This window comes from Cherax quadricarinatus, chromosome 75 (genome assembly GCF_038502225.1).
Source record: "Cherax quadricarinatus isolate ZL_2023a chromosome 75, ASM3850222v1, whole genome shotgun sequence".
In the NCBI taxonomy this organism is placed as follows: Eukaryota; Metazoa; Arthropoda; class Malacostraca; order Decapoda; family Parastacidae; genus Cherax; species Cherax quadricarinatus.
In genome coordinates, this window is record NC_091366.1 from 12794292 (window position 1) to 12813388 (window position 19097).

Sequence of the window (19097 nt, forward strand, 5' to 3'; positions counted from 1 at the left end):
GGGGAAACGCTGGACATGCCATGCACCTTTTGCCCCTCTTCACATCAATAATATGTACCCGGAGTCTAGTTGACTACTGTGGGTGGCATCCCGGGGGCGGGGATTGTCAATACACCTTAGTAAGAAAATAGACTTACCTAGCATGGGCCAGTAGGCCTGCTACAGTGCTCAGTCTTGCTTATGTTCTTATAAATCAATTCTCTGCTTACTATTTTTGCAAAAAGTAAATTTTTGAGGGCCCCCAAGGCGTATCAAAACTGCTTTGGTGCCCCTGAGGCCCCTGAGGCCCCTAATATTAGTGAATTTTTCATAATTATTTCTTCTAAATGAACTAAAAATAGTTGAAATTACCAAAAACTCAAATAAAAAATAAAAATTAAACGTTTGTGGCTACGGAGGCCCCTTCAGAGGGTCACAGCCGGGCCCCAGACCGGCTGTGACTCCTTATCGGCCTCCAGGAGCGATATATAGAGGTAGTATAGAATACACATATAACCCTCACATAGTTGAGAGAAACACTTATGACGACGTTTCGGTCCGTCATGTAAATGGTCCAGGTGGGACCGAAACGTCTTCGTAACCCTTATTGTGTTTTCTGTTTTTTTCCAGGACTAAATAGAACATACAAAGGCGTGTCAACAGGCACAATAACCCTTCCGACTTTACCATAGTTTACCCTCCCAATATTTCACTTATAAAATTGAAAAATAAATATTAAAAAAATATAATTTATATGGATACAATTAAAATTATTATTTAAAAAGGCAAAAAAAAAATAATAGACTAGTAAATATATAACTATGTATTTAAATACTTCCATAAATACGTGTAGTCTTCGCCATGACAGTCAGAGTTTTTGTAAATTACGACACCCAAAGCCCTTTTGAGCATCGACACCATGCCTAACCCTTCTAGGGTAGGGTAGGTGCCTGAGCCCGAGCCTTTAGCTCATAAGACTGTCATTCCCATTAGCCCCCTTGGGGCGGGGATGGCAGACCAGAGAGGCCTAGCTTGTGGCTAGGCCTGGGGACAGTTGGTCCCAAAGATGAGGAGGTACTTGTGCCTCCTCCCATGGGAGACTTAGGTCTCAGACTCCCTAAAGAGGGAGCCAAGGCCGGGCCACCACTTGGAAAAGGCCCGGGCCGGGAGAATACCGGCTAATCTTTAACTAACTAACTAACCCTTTTGAGGGATCGATACCATGCCTAACTCTTCTAGGGTAGGGTAGGTGCCCGAGCCTTTAGCTCATAAGACTGTCATTCCCATTTGCTCCCTTGGGGCGGGGATGGCAGACCAGAGAGGCCTAGCTTGTGGCTAGGCCTGGGGACAGTTGGTCCCAAAGATGAGGAGGTACTTGTGCCTCCTCCCATGGGAGACTTAGGTCTCAGACACTCCCTAAAGAGGGAGCCAAGGCCGGGCCACCACTTGGAAAAGGCCCGGGCCGGGAAAATACCGGCTAATCTTTAACTAACTAACCCCTTTGAGGATCGACACCATGCCTAACCCTTCTAGGGTAGGGTAGGTGCCTGAGCCCGAGCCTTTAGCTCATAAGACTGTCATTCCCATTAGCCCCCTTGGGGCGGGGATGGCAGACCAGAGAGGCCTGGCTTGTGGCTAGGCCTGGGGACAGTTGGTCCCAAAGATGAGGAGGTACTTGTGCCTCCTCCCATGGGAGACTTAGGTCTCAGACACTCCCTAAAGAGGGAGCCAAGGCCGGGCCACCACTTGGAAAAGGCCCGGGCCGGGAGAATACCGGCTAATCTTTAATAATAATAATAATAATAATAACCCATCATTAATAATCATAAATTAGTGTATTAATATTATGCATCAGAAATAATACACAAATCTGGTTTTTATATATATATATTAAATCATATAAAGAAATACAATAAAACATCGTGTATATTTCAGCTGGATTCACATCGCGTTGCTACGAGCTACAGGTAGAAACGTTCCAGGACAATTTTATCTTATGGGACAACGTTTTGCTCTCTTGTAGTATTTTTTCATGGTTTAGAATAAATGGTATAAAATACCACCTCGATGGAAAATAAACACAAATGCAGTATAATGCGATTTTTTATTGACAACGTTTCGCCCACACAGTGGGCTTTATCAGGACAAACAGATGTTTATGACTTGATAAAGCCCACTGTGTGGGCGAAACTTAGTCAATAAAGAATCGTGTGTCTACTTTTGAGTCTACTTTTCCATAGTTTAGCTTTATAGGGAGCGAAAGGTTGTCCTAGCGAAACCTTGTCCTGCAACGTATCTCTTTTCCCCAATATTTTTTCCAGATTACAACTAGCTACCAGACAACTAACGCTAGTGCAAAACCCACATACACTATAGATTTTTTTTTTGGGGGGGGGGGGGGGGGGCGTTTCTTGATATACGATATTAATATAAAAGGCTTCACTTACCATGCAACTGATTTCCATAACTACACAATCGTGGCTAGTATGTAGGCACCCAACAGCAGGAATCACTAGGATTTCCCTAGCAACGTCTACAATCCGGTCTAACTGTGCTAGAAGGGTCTTGGCCACACCTAGTCCAAAACTAGACTGGCTTCACCACAAGCAATTTATGTGGATGTTGGCTGGTGAATATTAGGCTGCAAAGTTTTCAACTACTCGAGGGTCGTTAAGGCTGTATGTCACTTGTATACTGCCAGTCAAGGATACCTGAAGCCTTGACATTTAAGTACTTTAAGTGTGTAGGGACTGAGAAATACGTTGAGGTGTGGGTAAATACTAAAGTGAAAAATAAGAAATTCGTGTTTATACAGGACACAAATAACACGCACACGGGAGAGAGGAGCTTACGACGACGTAACGGTCGGACTTGAAACATTTACAAAGTCACACTGTGACTTTGTAAATGGTGCAAGTCGGACCGATGCGTCTTCATAAGCTCCCCTTTCATACGTACGGGTTATTTGTCTATTGTTCCAGTCACAGTCAAGTACCTTTTTCTTATTTGTTTACACACGTATCTGAAGGTAGTGTAAGAGCATGAAAACGCTCACGTTTTATTTCTTATTTTCACTGTCGTATTTTTTCATACTTGTAATCACGCGTTTTATTGTGATTTCCACCATGTTTCCGTGTATCTCTCCACTCTATTCACAAATGTATTCGAGTTACTTTATACAGAAATCTGTCACAGTGACTTCATGGATGCAGTCTATGATCAATTGTCCATCATTCAACCCGGGTTTTCATATATACCTTGAAAAAATGAGTTGAATAGCATTTACTGCCGTCAACAATGAAATCTTGTGCACTCTCCTTAACAACAGTCTGTGTACACCTTAATATTTTGGTTGGAAAGGTGAAGATCGTCAAAATACATTAGCAATATTAATCACGTTTACGTTGGTATTAATCAGTAGATCCGAGGGAAAAATGTATCCAAGGATGGGGCAGCAGTGACTGGCAGAGCTCAGGGCACCAGAAGATAAAATCCTAGCCAAAGGAATGGGATATTCGAAATTAATAAAAATGCAAAGTTTTTAAGGTGTATTTTGCGTTGGGAGAGCAAGTTCGTCCACCAATATGGCGGACTTTATTCTACTCAGTATTAGCTAGGCTTATAAAACTGACACCGTTTGGAATTTTACGGCATATCGTATTTTCCGGCATATAAGGCGCACGATCATATGAAATATTAGAATACGTACTAACGTTAGGTATGTAACGTTAGTAAACAACTGCTAGAGTGTAACACAAAGCCTACTCTTGACCCTGACCTTGAGCATATAAGACGCTGGATGATTTTCCAAGACCATTAGTGGGGATAAAGTGCGCCTTATATGCCGGAATTCGTCAGTGCCGGGGATTTTTAGTCACAGACCAGTAATGAGACACAATATAAACACCTCGCTGGTGCAACAGATAACGTAGGTGATAAACTGTTCATAGCTTCATGATAACTTTGTTGCAAGCTACGTTTCGCCCACCAGGAGCTTTGTCAAGCTTAAAGTTACACAGGTTATGTACAGAGAATAAAAGATTAGTAAAAAAAACACCGAACGGGAGGGGTTTGAACCCCTGGCGAGGAATCCGTAAATAACAGTTATTGGTTGACAGTTATTAGTTGACAGTTACTACTTGACAGATATTGGTTGACAGTTATTAGTTGACAGTTACTACTTGACAGATATTGGTTGACAGTTATTAGTTGACAGTTACTACTTGACAGATATTGGTTGACAGTTATTAGTTGACAGTTACTACTTGACAGATATTGGTTGACAGTTATTAGTTGACAGTTACTACTTGACAGATATTGGTTGACAGTTATTAGTTGACAGTTACTACTTGACAGATATTGGTTGACAGTTATTAGTTGACAGTTACTACTTGACAGATATTGGTTGACAGTTATTAGTTGACAGTTACTACTTGACAGATATTGGTTGACAGTTATTAGTTGACAGTTACTACTTGACAGATATTGGTTGACAGTTATTGGCCGACAGTAATTGGGGCTACGAACAGTTGTTAAGAACGCTTCTGACAGGTTCAAACTGTCGATGTTTTGGGTAACTGTCTTAGAATTAGCTAAGTTTAGTAACACTTGTTAGGAAACAGGACAAGTGTTTCCTGACGCAGGTCTTAGTCATATGACCCACAACTGGAGCTTTTGGTCATCTGACCGAAGCCTTACGCTGGCTTACACCTCCATCCATTTAAAAATATAGTTATGATTATATCTATTAGATCTATATATATATTATATCTTCAGCTAGTCTCTGTTGATCCCTGCACCTCACCGGTCCAGTGTATATGACATAACTTGGCCCAGTTATACACTTAATCCTTGGTCAAGTTCCTGGTTTACCTAACGTAGTATACAAGATAGCATCCTGAAGTTTACATGTGTGTACTTTACACACTCACAGGTATGAGAGGTGTACACACACTCAACACACACATGAACACCCCACGGAACGGAGAGGATTTAAACCCATGGCAAGCCAGTACTAAAACTATCAGGCCAATGCTTTAACTACTATACCATGCTAGCCTATTACGACTCACCCAACCACTTATATTTCTATATATGTACTAGGAAGGCTAGACTGGGCCCCACTATGGGTGCAAATGCAGGCTTTTACAGACGAATCTCACACTGGTATGGCTGTTGCAAGATCTAAATAGAGCTCCTTCAAAGATATTATTAATGAATATCGAAATCGTAATAATGTGACTGAACAGGCAGGACTGAAACCCATTGACAAGTCGGCCCTACAATAAGCAGCCCAGTGCTCTAACCACTACATTAATTTTTATGGTTACAGTGGGGTCCATGACAAGCTCTCTAGTGTACAAAAATATACCTAGTTTAAATCCTGCCCGTTCTGTGAGTCATTAGCTTTATCTCTTGCAGCTATGGCAGAGATCATGTTACTTCCTGTCTTTCAGCAGGAGTCTCCCTAGATCACCTCAGTAGTACTTGTACTTCAGCAGGAGTCTCCCTAGATCACCTCAGTAGTACTTGTACTTCAGCAGGAGTCTCCCTAGATCACCTCAGTAGTACCTGTACTTCAGCAGGAGTCTCCCTAGATCACCTCAGTAGTACTTGTACTTCAGCAGGAGTCTCCCTAGATCACCTCAGTAGTACCTGTACTTCAGCAGGAGTCTCCCTAGATCACCTCAGTAGTACTTGTACTTCAGCAGGAGTCTCCCTAGATCACCTCAGTAGTACCTGTACTTCAGCAGGAGTCTCCCTAGATCACCTCAGTAGTACTTGTACTTCAGCAGGAGTCTCCCTAGATCACCTCAGTAGTACTTGTACTGAAGCAGGAGTCTCCCTAGATCACCTCAGTTGTACTTGTACTTCAGCAGGAGTCTCCCTAGATCACCTCAGTAGTACTTGTACTGAAGCAGGAGTCTCCCTAGATCACCTCAGTAGTACTTGTACTGAAGCAGGAGTCTCCCTAGATCACCTCAGTAGTACTTGTACTGAAGCAGGAGTCTCCCTAGATCACCTCAGTAGTACCTGTACTGTACTGCTCTGACATGGCTGCAGAAATATGCAATACATCCAAATGACATCATAATATTATCTAACAATCAGAACTGACAAGGACATTGTCAGCTGATATTCACTGCGAGGAAAAATGTGTAAAAGAATTTCTTTTACAAAGGTAACTGTAAACAGGGACAAAAAAAAAAATACTTTTGCTAAGATAACTGCAAACAACAGGGACAAAAGCGATACTTTTTATAAAGATAACTAAACAATAGTGGCGAAAATTCTCCTTTTGGCGAAGATAACTGCAAACAATAGGAACGAGGAATGGGTAGTGGGTGGAGACGAGGTTGATGGAATCTTAGAGTGGGTTGGAAGTTGGGGTTGAGTGTGCTGGACGCTGGAGAGAGTCAGGTTGTAGTTGTGGGCTGACAGTTTAACCCAACCTGGGCACAGTTGATCTGGGTACCACATTGGCTATCAGGTCAGACCAGTACACGCTGTAACTATTCAAGATAGTCCCCCTGTAAAAAAAAAAATAGGCATTAGTAGGCTGTACCATAATTCTATCTCCAGCTGCCCCCATACGTACTTAATATTTATAAGAAAACAGTCATATAATAATATTAATTATGTAAGATATCCACAGTACAGTGGAACCTCGGTTCTCGAACAACCTTCTGGAACGAATTGAGTTCGAGTACCGAGGTTCCACTGCAAAAGGGAAATTCTTAGGAGAATATGTCCGTATGGACAAAAGTATTTAGATGACCTTTTGACCTTATTTTTACTGTGGTAACCTTATGTACTCTACATGGAAGATGCTAAGTTATCAACCAGTACTAATTATGTCATGTTTCTCAATACACAACTGTTTTCAACACACTTCTACAGCACCGCAATACTTTTTTGTAGCTCGCTGTGGTAACATCAGCAAGTGTTTCAACATTTCTCAGCTTGAAACACGTCTGTCAACATTTCCTAGCTTGTCTCAACCAATGAAACACATCCCTCAACATTTCCCAGCTTGTCTCAGCCAATGAAACACATCTCTCAACATATCCCAGCTTGTCTCAGCCAATGAAACACATCCCTCAACATATCCTAGCTTGTCTCAGCCAATGAAACACATCCCTCAACATATCCTAGCTTGTCTCAGCCAATGAAACACATCCCTCAACATATCCTAGCTTGTCTCAGCCAATGAAACACATCCCTCAACATATCCTAGCTTGTCTCAGCCAATGAAACACATCCCTCAACATATCCTAGCTTGTCTCAGCCAATGAAACACATCCCTCAACATATCCTAGCTTGTCTCAGCCAATGAAACACATCTCTCAACATATCCCAGCTTGTCTCAGCCAATGAAACACATCTCTCAACATATCCCAGCTTGTCTCAGCCAATGAAACACATCTCTCAACATATCCCAGCTTGTCTCAGCCAATGAAACACATCCCTCAACATTTCCCAGCTTGTCTCAGTTACTGGAACACATCCCTCAACATATCCCAGCTTGTCTCAGCCACTGAAACACATCCCTCAACATTTCCCAGCTTGTCTCAGTGTACTAAGTCTTTCAATACATCCTAGCTAGCCTACTGTAGCACCACACTAAGATCATCTTTCTAGTATTCCACTTCCTAACTCACTGTCTAACCCACAAATTTAACAACAATAACCCTGACTAAACCTTAACACACTCTCACGAGGCCAGAAAAAATACAATCGCGAATTCAGCTAAAAATAAAAGGAAAATTGTATAATACATCCTAAGGTACGGTTAATGTTCCGGTTTCTCAAGAAACCGGTTTTGAGAGACCACTGAAAGTGGTTTCTCAACTGAGGTTTTTTTGACGCTAGACACTTAGACACTCTCACTTTCCTCTGAATGCTGCAACTCATCGTTTTGTATATATATATATATATATATATATATATATATATATATATATATATATATATATATATATATATATATATATATATATATATATATATATATATGTCGTGCCGAATATGTAAAACTGGTCAATTAGCAAGAACTCATTTAAAATTAAGTCCTTTATAAAATTTTCTCTTATACGTTTAAAGATATATTTTTTTTATTAATGTTGATGTAAAAATTTATAATTTTGTACCAAAAGGAACTTAGAAAACTTACCTAACCTTATTATAACAAGAACAATTTATTTTAGCGTAACCCAACTAAATATATTTTAGATTTGTTTACAATAATTTAATACTAAACCACAATCAAATATATTTTTTTTCGTTAGGTTCAGAATGATTTTGGCGAAATTATTGCATACACAAATTTTCACTTGTCCTATATGGCAAGATGAACGTTGCTATTTAAGCCAAGATGGCAAGTTCTGCCTATTCGGCACGACATATACATATATATATATACATGTATATATATATATATATATATATATATATATATATATATATATATATATATATATATATATATATATATATATATATAGCGAGAGTGTTGCGTCCTCTGATTGGACCCAAAGTTAATAATTAATATTGTGTGCAAATATTTTGTTATTCACTTAATATTATATTACCGATGACATTATTATTAGCTAAAATAATGTCTATTGTGCTTTATAGTATTATCTGCCCTTATATTGTTAGCTATGTTGATAGGCAGGTTGTTTATTTAATTGATAGTCGCTACACTGAGTAGCAACCTTGTTCACTGTCGTTAGGTTGTTAGTGTGTGGCGGTCCCTCGCACCGTCCGTGTCACCAGGTATTGTAAGGCTTGGCGGAGTAGTCTCAAGTCAGTCCGGGCTTGGCGGAGTAGTCTCAAGTCAGTCCAGGCTTGACGGAGTAGTCTCAAGTCAGTCCGGGCTTGGCGGAGTAGTCTCAAGTCAGTCCGGGCTTGGCGGAGTAGTCTCAAGTCAGTCCGGGCTTGGCGGAGTAGTCTCAAGTCAGTCCGGGCTGGGCGGAGTAGTCTCAAGTCAGTCCGGGCTTGACGGAGTAGTCTCAAGTCAGTCCGGGCTTGGCGGAGTAGTCTCAAGTCAGTCCGGGCTTGACGGAGTAGTCTCAAGTCAGTCCGGGCTTGGCGGAGTAGTCTCAAGTCAGTCCGGGCTTGGCGGAGTAGTCTCAAGTCAGTCCGGGCTGGGCGGAGTAGTCTCAAGTCAGTCCGGGCTTGGCGGAGTAGTCTCAAGTCAGTCCGGGCTTGACGGAGTAGTCTCAAGTCAGTCCGGGCTGGGCGGAGTAGTCTCAAGTCAGACCGGGCTGGGCGGAGTAGTCTCAAGTCAGTCCGGGCTGGGCGGAGTAGTCTCAAGTCAGTCCGGGCTTGACGGAGTAGTCTCAAGTCAGTCCGGGCTTGGCGGAGTAGTCTCAAGTCAGTCCGGGCTTGACGGAGTAGTCTCAAGTCAGTCCGGGCTTGGCGGAGTAGTCTCAAGTCAGTCCGGGCTTGGCGGAGTAGTCTCAAGTCAGTCCGGGCTTGACGGAGTAGTCTCAAGTCAGTCCGGGCTTGACGGAGTAGTCTCAAGTCAGTCCGGGCTGGGCGGAGTAGTCTCAAGTCAGTCCGGGCTGGGCGGAGTAGTCTCAAGTCAGTCCGGGCTGGGCGGAGTAGTCTCAAGTCAGACCGGGCTGGGCGGAGTAGTCTCAAGTCAGTCCGGGCTGGGCGGAGTAGTCTCAAGTCAGTCCGGGCTTGGCGGAGTAGTCTGAAGTCAGTCCGGGCTTGGCGGAGTAGTCTGAAGTCCGGGCTTGCATAGCCAAGGGAGCATACCTCACTCAGTTATCTCATAAGAGACGTGTCAGGTTCTCTCTTGTGGTCGTTTTCCTTTCATACTCGACTCCCTTTCTTAAGCTTGTCACTTTCATACTCGACTCCCTTTCTTAAGCTTGTCACTTTCATACTCGACTCCCTTTCTTAAGCTTGTCACTTTCATACTCGACTCCCTTTCTTAAGCTTGTCACTTTCATACTCGACTCCCTTTCTTAAGCTTGTCACTTTCATACTCGACTCCCTTTCTTAAGCTTGTCACTTTCATACTCGACTCCCTTTCTTAAGCTTGTCACTTTCATACTCGACTCCCTTTCTTAAGCTTGTCACTTTCATACTCGACTCCCTTTCTTAAGCTTGTCACTTTCATACTCGACTCCCTTTCTTAAGCTTGTCACTTTCGAGTATACTCTAGCGAATTAATCTTTCAGTTGACTGAACAAGCCTTGTTGGCCTTGTGGGTTAATTTGTGGTCTATGCTCTTCTAAGTCATGCTGGATGGGAATGAGACTAAGTCCGTCACTTACGAGTTCTGGTATACTCTGTTATTTCTGGTATACTCTGAATTGATAATTCAGCTAAGTCTTTATAACCATTGTAAGTTACTTTGTGGATAAATCTTAATAACCATTATAGGTGCATATTATTGGTGAACTTAGTACAAATTTCGACCTCAAGAGTTTCATTTATTCATATCAATGTACTGGTATGTACCAAGAGAAATGTAAGAGTTAAACTCCTTATTTTATGTTAATCCTAACATTATATTATACATTAAACTAAAACTCTTCTAGTAAACATTCCAAGTTTTAGTTACTTGTTTCGTAATCCTGAATTCTAATTAAAAGTTATTGTTACACATACACATATACACCAAACTGTGGCAGACCTGGGTTCGACCCCACGTCACATTGTCACCCTGGCGTGCCGCCGCAGTTTGCTAAATGATTAAAACCACTTGTTTCGTGGTTTCTCTCTCTCTGTTACAAAACTCGTCTTATTAACCTTCTCCAATGTTATGGTAGAGTGTTAAGGTAGCATTCTTGTTGAACATATGGCCTCTTTATATATATATATATATATATATATATATATATATATATATATATATATATATATGTATAATATATATCTATATATGTATATATATATATATATATATATATATTGTGTGTGTGTGTGTGTGTGTGTGTATGTGTTGTATATGTGTGTATGTGTTGTATATATGTGTGTGTGTGTGTTTTGTGTATGTGTATGTGTGTGTGTTGTGTGTATGTGTGTGTGCGTGTGTATGAGTTTGTGTGAGGCAGTAAGTACGTACGTAAACAGGCAGTAAGTACATACGTAAAGAGGCATTAATTACGTACGTAAAGAGACAGTAAGTACGTACGTAAACAGGCAGTAAGTACATACGTAAAGAGGCATTAATTACGTACGTAAAGAGACAGTAAGTACGTACGTAAAGAGCCAGTAAGTACATACATAAAGAGGCATTAATTACGTACGTAAAGAGACAGTAAGTACGTACGTAAACAGGCAGTAAGTACATACGTAAAGAGGCATTAATTACGTACGTAAAGAGACAGTAAGTACGTACGTAAAGAGCCAGTAAGTACATACATAAAGAGGCATTAATTACGTACGTAAAGAGACAGTAAGTACGTACGTAAAGAGACAGTAAGTACATACGTAAAGAGGCATTAATTACGTACGTAAAGAGACAGTAAGTACGTACGTAAAGAGACAGTAAGTACATACGTAAAGAGGCATTAATTACGTACGTAAAGAGACAGTAAGTACGTACGTAAAGAGCCAGTAAGTACATACGTAAAGAGGCATTAATTACGTACGTAAAGAGACAGTAAGTACGTACGTAAAGAGCCAGTAAGTACATACATAAAGAGGCATTAATTACGTACGTAAAGAGACAGTAAGTACGTACGTAAAGAGACAGTAAGTACATACGTAAAGAGGCATTAATTACGTACGTAAAGAGACAGTAAGTACGTACGTAAAGAGACAGTAAGTACATACGTAAAGAGGCATTAATTACGTACGTAAAGAGACAGTAAGTACGTACGTAAAGAGCCAGTAAGTACATACATAAAGAGGCAGTAAGTACGTATGTAAAGAGGAAAAATCTGCAAAACACAGGAGGTGTAACAAATCCTGGTCCACCCTCCCAGGCACCCAGGCACCCAGGCACCCAGGCACCCAGGCACCCAGGCACCCAGGCACCCAGGCACCCAGACTGTGCTCTCGCTGTCACCGGAAGGGGCACACCGCCAACAACTGCCTGCGAGATACCAGGTGCAATTACTGCTACAAGAAAGGACATCAGGAGGACCAGTGTCGGAAGAAAAAGGAACTTGACAGACAGGACCACCTGTTTAGAGACCTGTTCTCAGAACAAACCAGCAGGATCTCTGAATTAGTGAACACACTCACACGTCACCCACTCAGCTACTCCTATCCCAGCCCAGCAGGTGGTATTGTGCCTTATACAAGACCACAGACCTACATCCCTGCAGCTGTCTCAGTACCCTACCTCTCTCAAGGGCAGGCACCTTACATGCCCTACACACACCCACCACCTCAAGCTGACCACAACATCATGAGGAGCCAGTCTATCAGCATCCTGTCGGCCAACATTAGAGGTTTCATTACTAATGTTGGAGAGCTCACACATAGTTTTGTGAACACTCGACGTCCCGACGTGATAGCTGCTGTTGAAACATTTTTGGATGACAGGACTCCAGAAAATTTTGCAAGAATTGCTGGCTACACCTCATGGATGAGAAGAGACAGGCAAGGGCAAGGAGGTGTTGCTATGTGCTTCTCTAAAAGTGTTCATGCCCAGCACATTGATGTTGCCACCCCTACACATCTTGAAATGATGTTCTTCAAGCTATGCATAAACACTAGTACCTCTGTACTAACATGTGCAATGTACAGACCTCAGTGGGAGCATGCAGATCCCATCAACTTCCTAATGGTAAATATTGACTCCCTTCTGCTACAACACAATTGTCAACATATTATAATTGTTGGTGACCTCAACCAACACCTTATACAGAGGGACTTTGATGACCTTCTTGTAGTATTTGACATGAGAAACTTTGTTAATTTCCCTACTCACATCTCTGGCTCCTCCCTTGACCCAGTAGTGAGTGATCTGGCAGAAGGCATAGTCACTTGTCAACCCCTCGGCTACGTTGGATCGTCTGACCACAAGGTTGTTTTTACGACACTTAAGATCCCAACAGAACGAGGTGAGGAGTCCACACGCACAACCTGGTCATGAGAAAGGGGTAATTGGCCAGCCCTTTGCTCTGAGCTCGCCACCACCGATTGGAATGCTCTTCTCCAAGGGGATGTTGATAACCAAGTGAAAGCCTTCACTGGGCACATCCTTAATCTACAACAAGAACACATTCCTCACCGGCAATATGTGACAAAGCCTACAGATCAGCCTTGGTTTGGCTTTCGTTGTAGAGAGGCTGTTATTGCTAAGTACAAAGCATGGCGAATGTATAAGAGACATCCTACCACCTATAACAGGAACTTGCACAGGCAAGCCTGTAGGCATATGGGTGATGTTCAAAAGTGGGCCACTGCTAAATGGGAGGTGGACACTAAAAGAAAGCTAGCATCAGGTAGGGTAGGCTCCAAAACCTGGTGGTCCCTGGTCAAGGACAGACAAGGTTATCTGCCTGATGAACTTATTCCACCTCTAAATCGACAGGATGGGACCACCTCTACTAGTAGTCAAGAGAAGGCGGACCTCTTTCCTGAACACTTTGCTACCAAAATGCAAGTTCCTGATCCAGCAAGGGACCCTCCTTGGCTAGCTGCAAGAACTGTGTTAAAACTGTCAGTGGTGACAATAAGGCAGAAGGAGGTGCATTTCCTTCTTAAATCGCTTGACCAAGAAAAGGCTGTGGGCCCAGACAAGTTGAGCCCAAGATTGCTGAGAAGATGTGCAGACCAGCTAGCAGCACCTCTAACTCGCATCTTTCAGCACTGCCTAGTACAGTGTAAATGGCCCTCTCTATGGAAAGAGGCAAATGTAGCCCCTGTTCACAAAAAGAAGAGCAGAGCAGAAATCAGCAACTACAGACCAGTGTCACTCCTGTCAATCACTGGTAAGATCCTTGAGACAATAATCTCAAGACAAATGACAGAGTTTTTTGACTACCACTCACTACTTTGTGACCGTCAATATGGCTTCAGGAAAGGTTACTCTGCTGCTGATCTGTTGTTAAACCTCTCCACTAAGTGGCACCAGTCACTGGATGAATCCAAAGTCAGCTGTGTGGTAGCACTGGACATTGCTGGCGCTTTCGACCGGGTGTGGCACCAGGGCCTCTTAGCAAAACTTCAAGCACTGGGAATTGCAGGCTCTACGCTATGTCTCCTCAGTGATTACCTTCACGGTAGATCTCTAAGTGTAGTTCTCAATGGAACGGAATCAGCAAGACATCCTATTGGGGCAAGTGTTCCACAAGGAAGCGTACTGGGACCATTGTTATGGAATGTCTACTTCAACGACCTTCTTCATCTCATCCCAGACTCCCATGCATATGCAGACGACTGTACACTGACATTCACTTATCCAAGAGAAGAAATGCCATCTGCTCTAAGCTACATCAATCACCAGCTGAGAGCTATATCAGCTTGGGGAAATAGATGGCAAGTAACATTTGCACCTGAGAAAATGCAAGTGATGATCATCTCTAGGCACCATGATGGTAATGCTGGTGCAGTAGTAAGGATGAATGGGAGGGTGTTGGCACCTGGAGAAGAAGCTGATATCCTTGGGGTAAAATTTGACTCCAAACTAACAATGAAGTACCATGTTGTAAATCTTGCAAACAAGGCAGCCAGGAAGCTTACAGCACTTCGCCGTATCTCGCATCTGCTTGACAGTAGGGGTTGCAAGATTCTGTACGAGGCACAAGTACGCTCACACCTTGAGTATGCTCCACTTTCTTGGTTTGCCTGCCCCCCCCCCTCTCATCTGCGACTGCTTGACAGAGTAGAGAACAGAGCAAGACGTCTCATCTCTCGCCTGGACCCATCCTGGATAGATCTGTCATTTCAGCAGAGCCTTCAACACAGGAGGGATGTGGGTGGCCTTACTGTTATGTACAAGGCCAATACTGTCAAAGTACCACACTTGGATCCACTTCGAGGACAGCGTGAAACAAGCTTTTATGCCACAAGACGGGCAGAAAGCAGCAACTTCACTCTGGCTGTACCCTTCCCCAGAACATCACTCCATCTGAGATCATACATACCCAGGATGACTCGAGTATGGAACACATTCGTACAGCATAATGATGTCAACGAGATAAAGTCAGTTGATCAAATGAAAATGCTGGCCCACAGATGGCTCCAACTTCATCCTGTTCCCTACTTGTATGTCTCATAACAATAAAAATGCTTTCAAATGAGCTGATGTAGGTAACAGCTCTTAGCTTGCCAATAAAGTTAGGAATCCTTAACCTGTAAATAGCTTGTCAATAAAACTAGGGATCCTAAACCTTGTCAAACCCTGTGTAAAAAAAAAAAAGAGGCAGTAAGTACGTACGTAAAGAGGCAGTACGTACGTACGTAGAAGCAGTAAGTACGTACGTAAAGAGGCAGTAAGTACGTACGTAAAGAGGCAGTAAGTACGTACGTAAAGAGGCAGTAAGTACGTACGTAAAGAGACAGTACGTACGTAAAGAGGCAGCAAGTACGTACGTAAAGAGGCAGTAAGCATGTACGTAAAGAGGCAGTACGTACGTAAAGAGGCAGCAATTACGTACGTAAAGAGGCAGTAAGCACGTACGTAAAGAGGCAGTAAGTACGTACGTAAAGAAGCAGTAAGTACGTACGTAGAGGCAGTAAGTACGTACGTAAAGAGGCAGCAAGTACATAAAGAGGCAGTAAGTACGTACGTAAAGAGGCACTAAGTACGTACGTAAAGAGGCAGTACGTACGTGTGTAAAGAGGCAGTAAGTACGTATAGAGGCAGTAAGTACGTAGAGGCAGTACGGACGTAAAGAAGAAGTAAAAACGTGCATAAAGAGGCAGTAAGTACGTACATAAAGAGGCAGTACGTACGTAAAGAGGCAGTAAGTACGTACGTAAAGAGGCAGTACGTACGTAAAGAGGCAGTAAGTACGCACGTAAAGAGGCAGTAAGTACGTACATAAAGAGGAAGTAAATACGTACGTAGAGGCAGTACGTACGTAAAGAGGCAGTGCGTACGTACATAAAGAGGCAGTAAGTACGTATGGAGGCAGTAAGTACGTACGTAAAGAGACAGTAAGTACGTACGTAAAGAGGCAGTAAGTACGTACGTAAAGAGGCAGTAAGTACGTACGTAAAGAGGCAGTACGTACGTAAAGAGGCAGTAAGTACGTACATAAAGAGGAAGTACGTACTTACGTAAAGAGGCAGCAAGTACATAAAGAGGCAGTAAGTACGTACGTAAAGAGGCACTAAGTACGTACGTAAAGAGGCAGTACGTACGTGCGTAAAGAGGCAGTAAGTACGTATAGAGGCAGTAAGTACGTAGAGGCAGTACGGACGTAAAGAAGAAGTAAAAACGTGCATAAAGAGGCAGTAAGTACGTACATAAAGAGGCAGTACGTACGTAAAGAGGCAGTAAGTACGTACGTAAAGAGGCAGTACGTACGTAAAGAGGCAGTAAGTACGCACGTAAAGAGGCAGTAAGTACGTACATAAAGAGGAAGTAAATACGTACGTAGAGGCAGTACGTACGTAAAGAGGCAGTGCGTACGTACATAAAGAGGCAGTAAGTACGTATGGAGGCAGTAAGTACGTACGTAAAGAGACAGTAAGTACGTACGTAAAGAGGCAGTAAGTACGTACGTAAAGAGGCAGTAAGTACGTACGTAAAGAGGCAGTACGTACGTAAAGAGGCAGTAAGTACGTACATAAAGAGGAAGTACGTACTTACGTAAAGAGGCAGTAAGTACGTATAGAGGCAGTAAGTACGCACGTAAAGAGACAGAAAGTACGTAAGTAAAGAGGCAGTAAGTACGTACGTAAAGAGGCAGTAAGTACGTACGTAAAGAGGCAGCAAGTACGTGCCTAAAGAGGCAGTAAGTACGTACGTAAAGAGGCAGTAAGTACGTACATAAAGAGGCAGTAAGTACGTACATAAAGAGGCAGTAGGTACGTACGTAAAGAGGCAGCAAGTACGTGCCTAAAGAGGCAGTAAGTACGTACGTAAAGAGGCAGTAAGTACGTACATAAAGAGGCAGTAAGTACGTACGTAAAGAGGCAGTAAGTACGTACGTAAAGAGGCAGCAAGTACGTGCCTAAAGAGGCAGTAAGTACGTACGTAAAGAGGCAGTAAGTACGTACATAAAGAGGCAGTAAGTACGTACATAAAGAGGCAGTAGGTACGTAAGTAAACATTGAGTAAGTACGTACGTGAAGGTAACAGTTCCTGAGCGGTCGAGAGGAGCTCTCCAGGTGAGGATGACCCGGGACTTGGGTCTCGGGTTCCCGTGTGTCACAGCCGAGCACTCTGGGTGACTCTCAGTGTCGTCACTCTTGTCGAATTCTCCGATCCACTCGTTAGTGTGTGCGTCGCGGCCTTGGATGAAGAACCCCTTGAAGGGTGGGCCCTCGATGTACACTGAAATGGTGCATAAAGGTTATTGTATACTGTATAAGCTTGCATAAAGGTTATTGTATACTGTATAAGCTTGCATAAAGGTTATTGTATACTGTATAAGCTTGCATAAAGATTATTGTATACTGTATAAGCTTGCATACAGATTATTGTATACTGTATAAGCTTGCATAAAGGTTATTGTATACTGTATAAGCTTACATACAGATTATTGTATACTGTATAAGCTTGCATAAAGGTTATTGTATACTGTATAAGCTTGCATACAGATTATTGTATACTGTATAAGCTTGCATAAAGGTTATTGTATACTGTATAAGCTTGCATAAAGGTTATTGTATACTGTATAAGCTTGCATAAAGGTTATTGTATACTGTATAAGCTTGCATAAAGGTTATTGTATACTGTATAAGCTTGCATAAACGTTATTGTATACTATATAAGCTTGCATAAAGGTTATTGTATACTGTATAAGCTTGCATAAAGGTTATTGTATACTGTATAAGCTTGCATAAAGGTTATTGTATACTGTATAAGCTTGCATAAAGGTTATTGTATACTGTATAAGCTTGCATAAAGGTTATTGTATACTGTATAAGCTTGCATAAAGGTTATTGTATACTATATAAGCTTGCATAAAGGTTATTGTATACTGTATAAGCTTGCATAAAGGTTATTGTATACTATATAAGCTTGCATAAAGGTTATTGTATACTGTATAAGCTTGCATAAAGGTTATTGTATACTGTATAAGCTTGCATAAAGGTTATTGTATACTGTATAAGCTTGCATAAAGGTTATTGTATACTGTATAAGCTTGCATAAAGGTTATTGTATACTGTATAAGCTTGCATAAAGGTTATTGTATACTGTATAAGCTTGCATAGAGGTTATTGTATACTGTATAAGCTTGCATAAAGGTTATTGTATACTGTATAAGCTTGCATAAAGGTTATTGTATACTGTATAAGCTTGCATAAAGGTTATTGTATACTGTATAAGCTTGCATAAAGGTTATTGTATACTGTATAAGCTTGCATAAAGGTTATTGTATACTGTATAAGCTTGCATAAAGGTTATTGTATACTGTATAAGCTTGCATAAAGGTTATTGTATACTGTATAAGCTTGCATAAAGGTTATTGTATACTGTATACTGTATAAGCTTGCATAACATAAAGGTTATTGTATACTGTATAAGCTTGCATAAAGGTTATTGTATACTATAAGCATAAAGGTTATTGTATACTGTATAAGCTTGCATAAAGGTTATTGTATACTGTATAAGCTTGCATAAAGGTTATTGTATACTGTATAAGCTTGCATAAAGGTTATTGTATACTGTATAAGCTTGCATAAAGGTTATTGTATACTGTATAAGCTTGCATAAAGGTTATTGTATACTGTATAAGCTTGCATAAAGGTTATTGTATACTGTATAAGCTTGCATAAAGGTTATTGTATACTGTATAAGCTTGCATAAAGGTTATTGTATACTGTATAAGCTTGCATAAAGGTTATTGTATACTAAGCTTATAGGTTAGCTTGCATAAAGGTTATTGTATACTGTATAAGCTTGCATAAAGGTTATTGTATACTGTATAAGCTTGCATAAAGGTTATTGTATACTGTATAAGCTTGCATAAAGGTTATTGTATACTGTATAAGCTTGCATAAAGGTTATTGTATACTGTATA

The 19097-nt window shown here is 41.6% G+C and overlaps 1 protein-coding gene across 1 annotated transcript in view; it reads right to left on the reverse strand.

Moving 5' to 3' along the window:
* Positions 1–2375: 2375 nt before the first annotated feature.
* The window catches only part of LOC128691933 (ferric-chelate reductase 1), a 71501-nt gene continuing 54779 nt past the window's right edge, over positions 2376–19097 (reverse strand). The window contains exons 2-3 of the mRNA XM_070101057.1: positions 17197–17404; positions 2376–6509 (exon numbers count right to left, since the gene is read on the reverse strand). Of these exons, the coding sequence (XP_069957158.1) occupies positions 6422–6509; positions 17197–17404 (296 nt within the window). The 3' untranslated portion in view covers positions 2376–6421. The remainder of the gene's footprint in view (positions 6510–17196; positions 17405–19097) is intronic.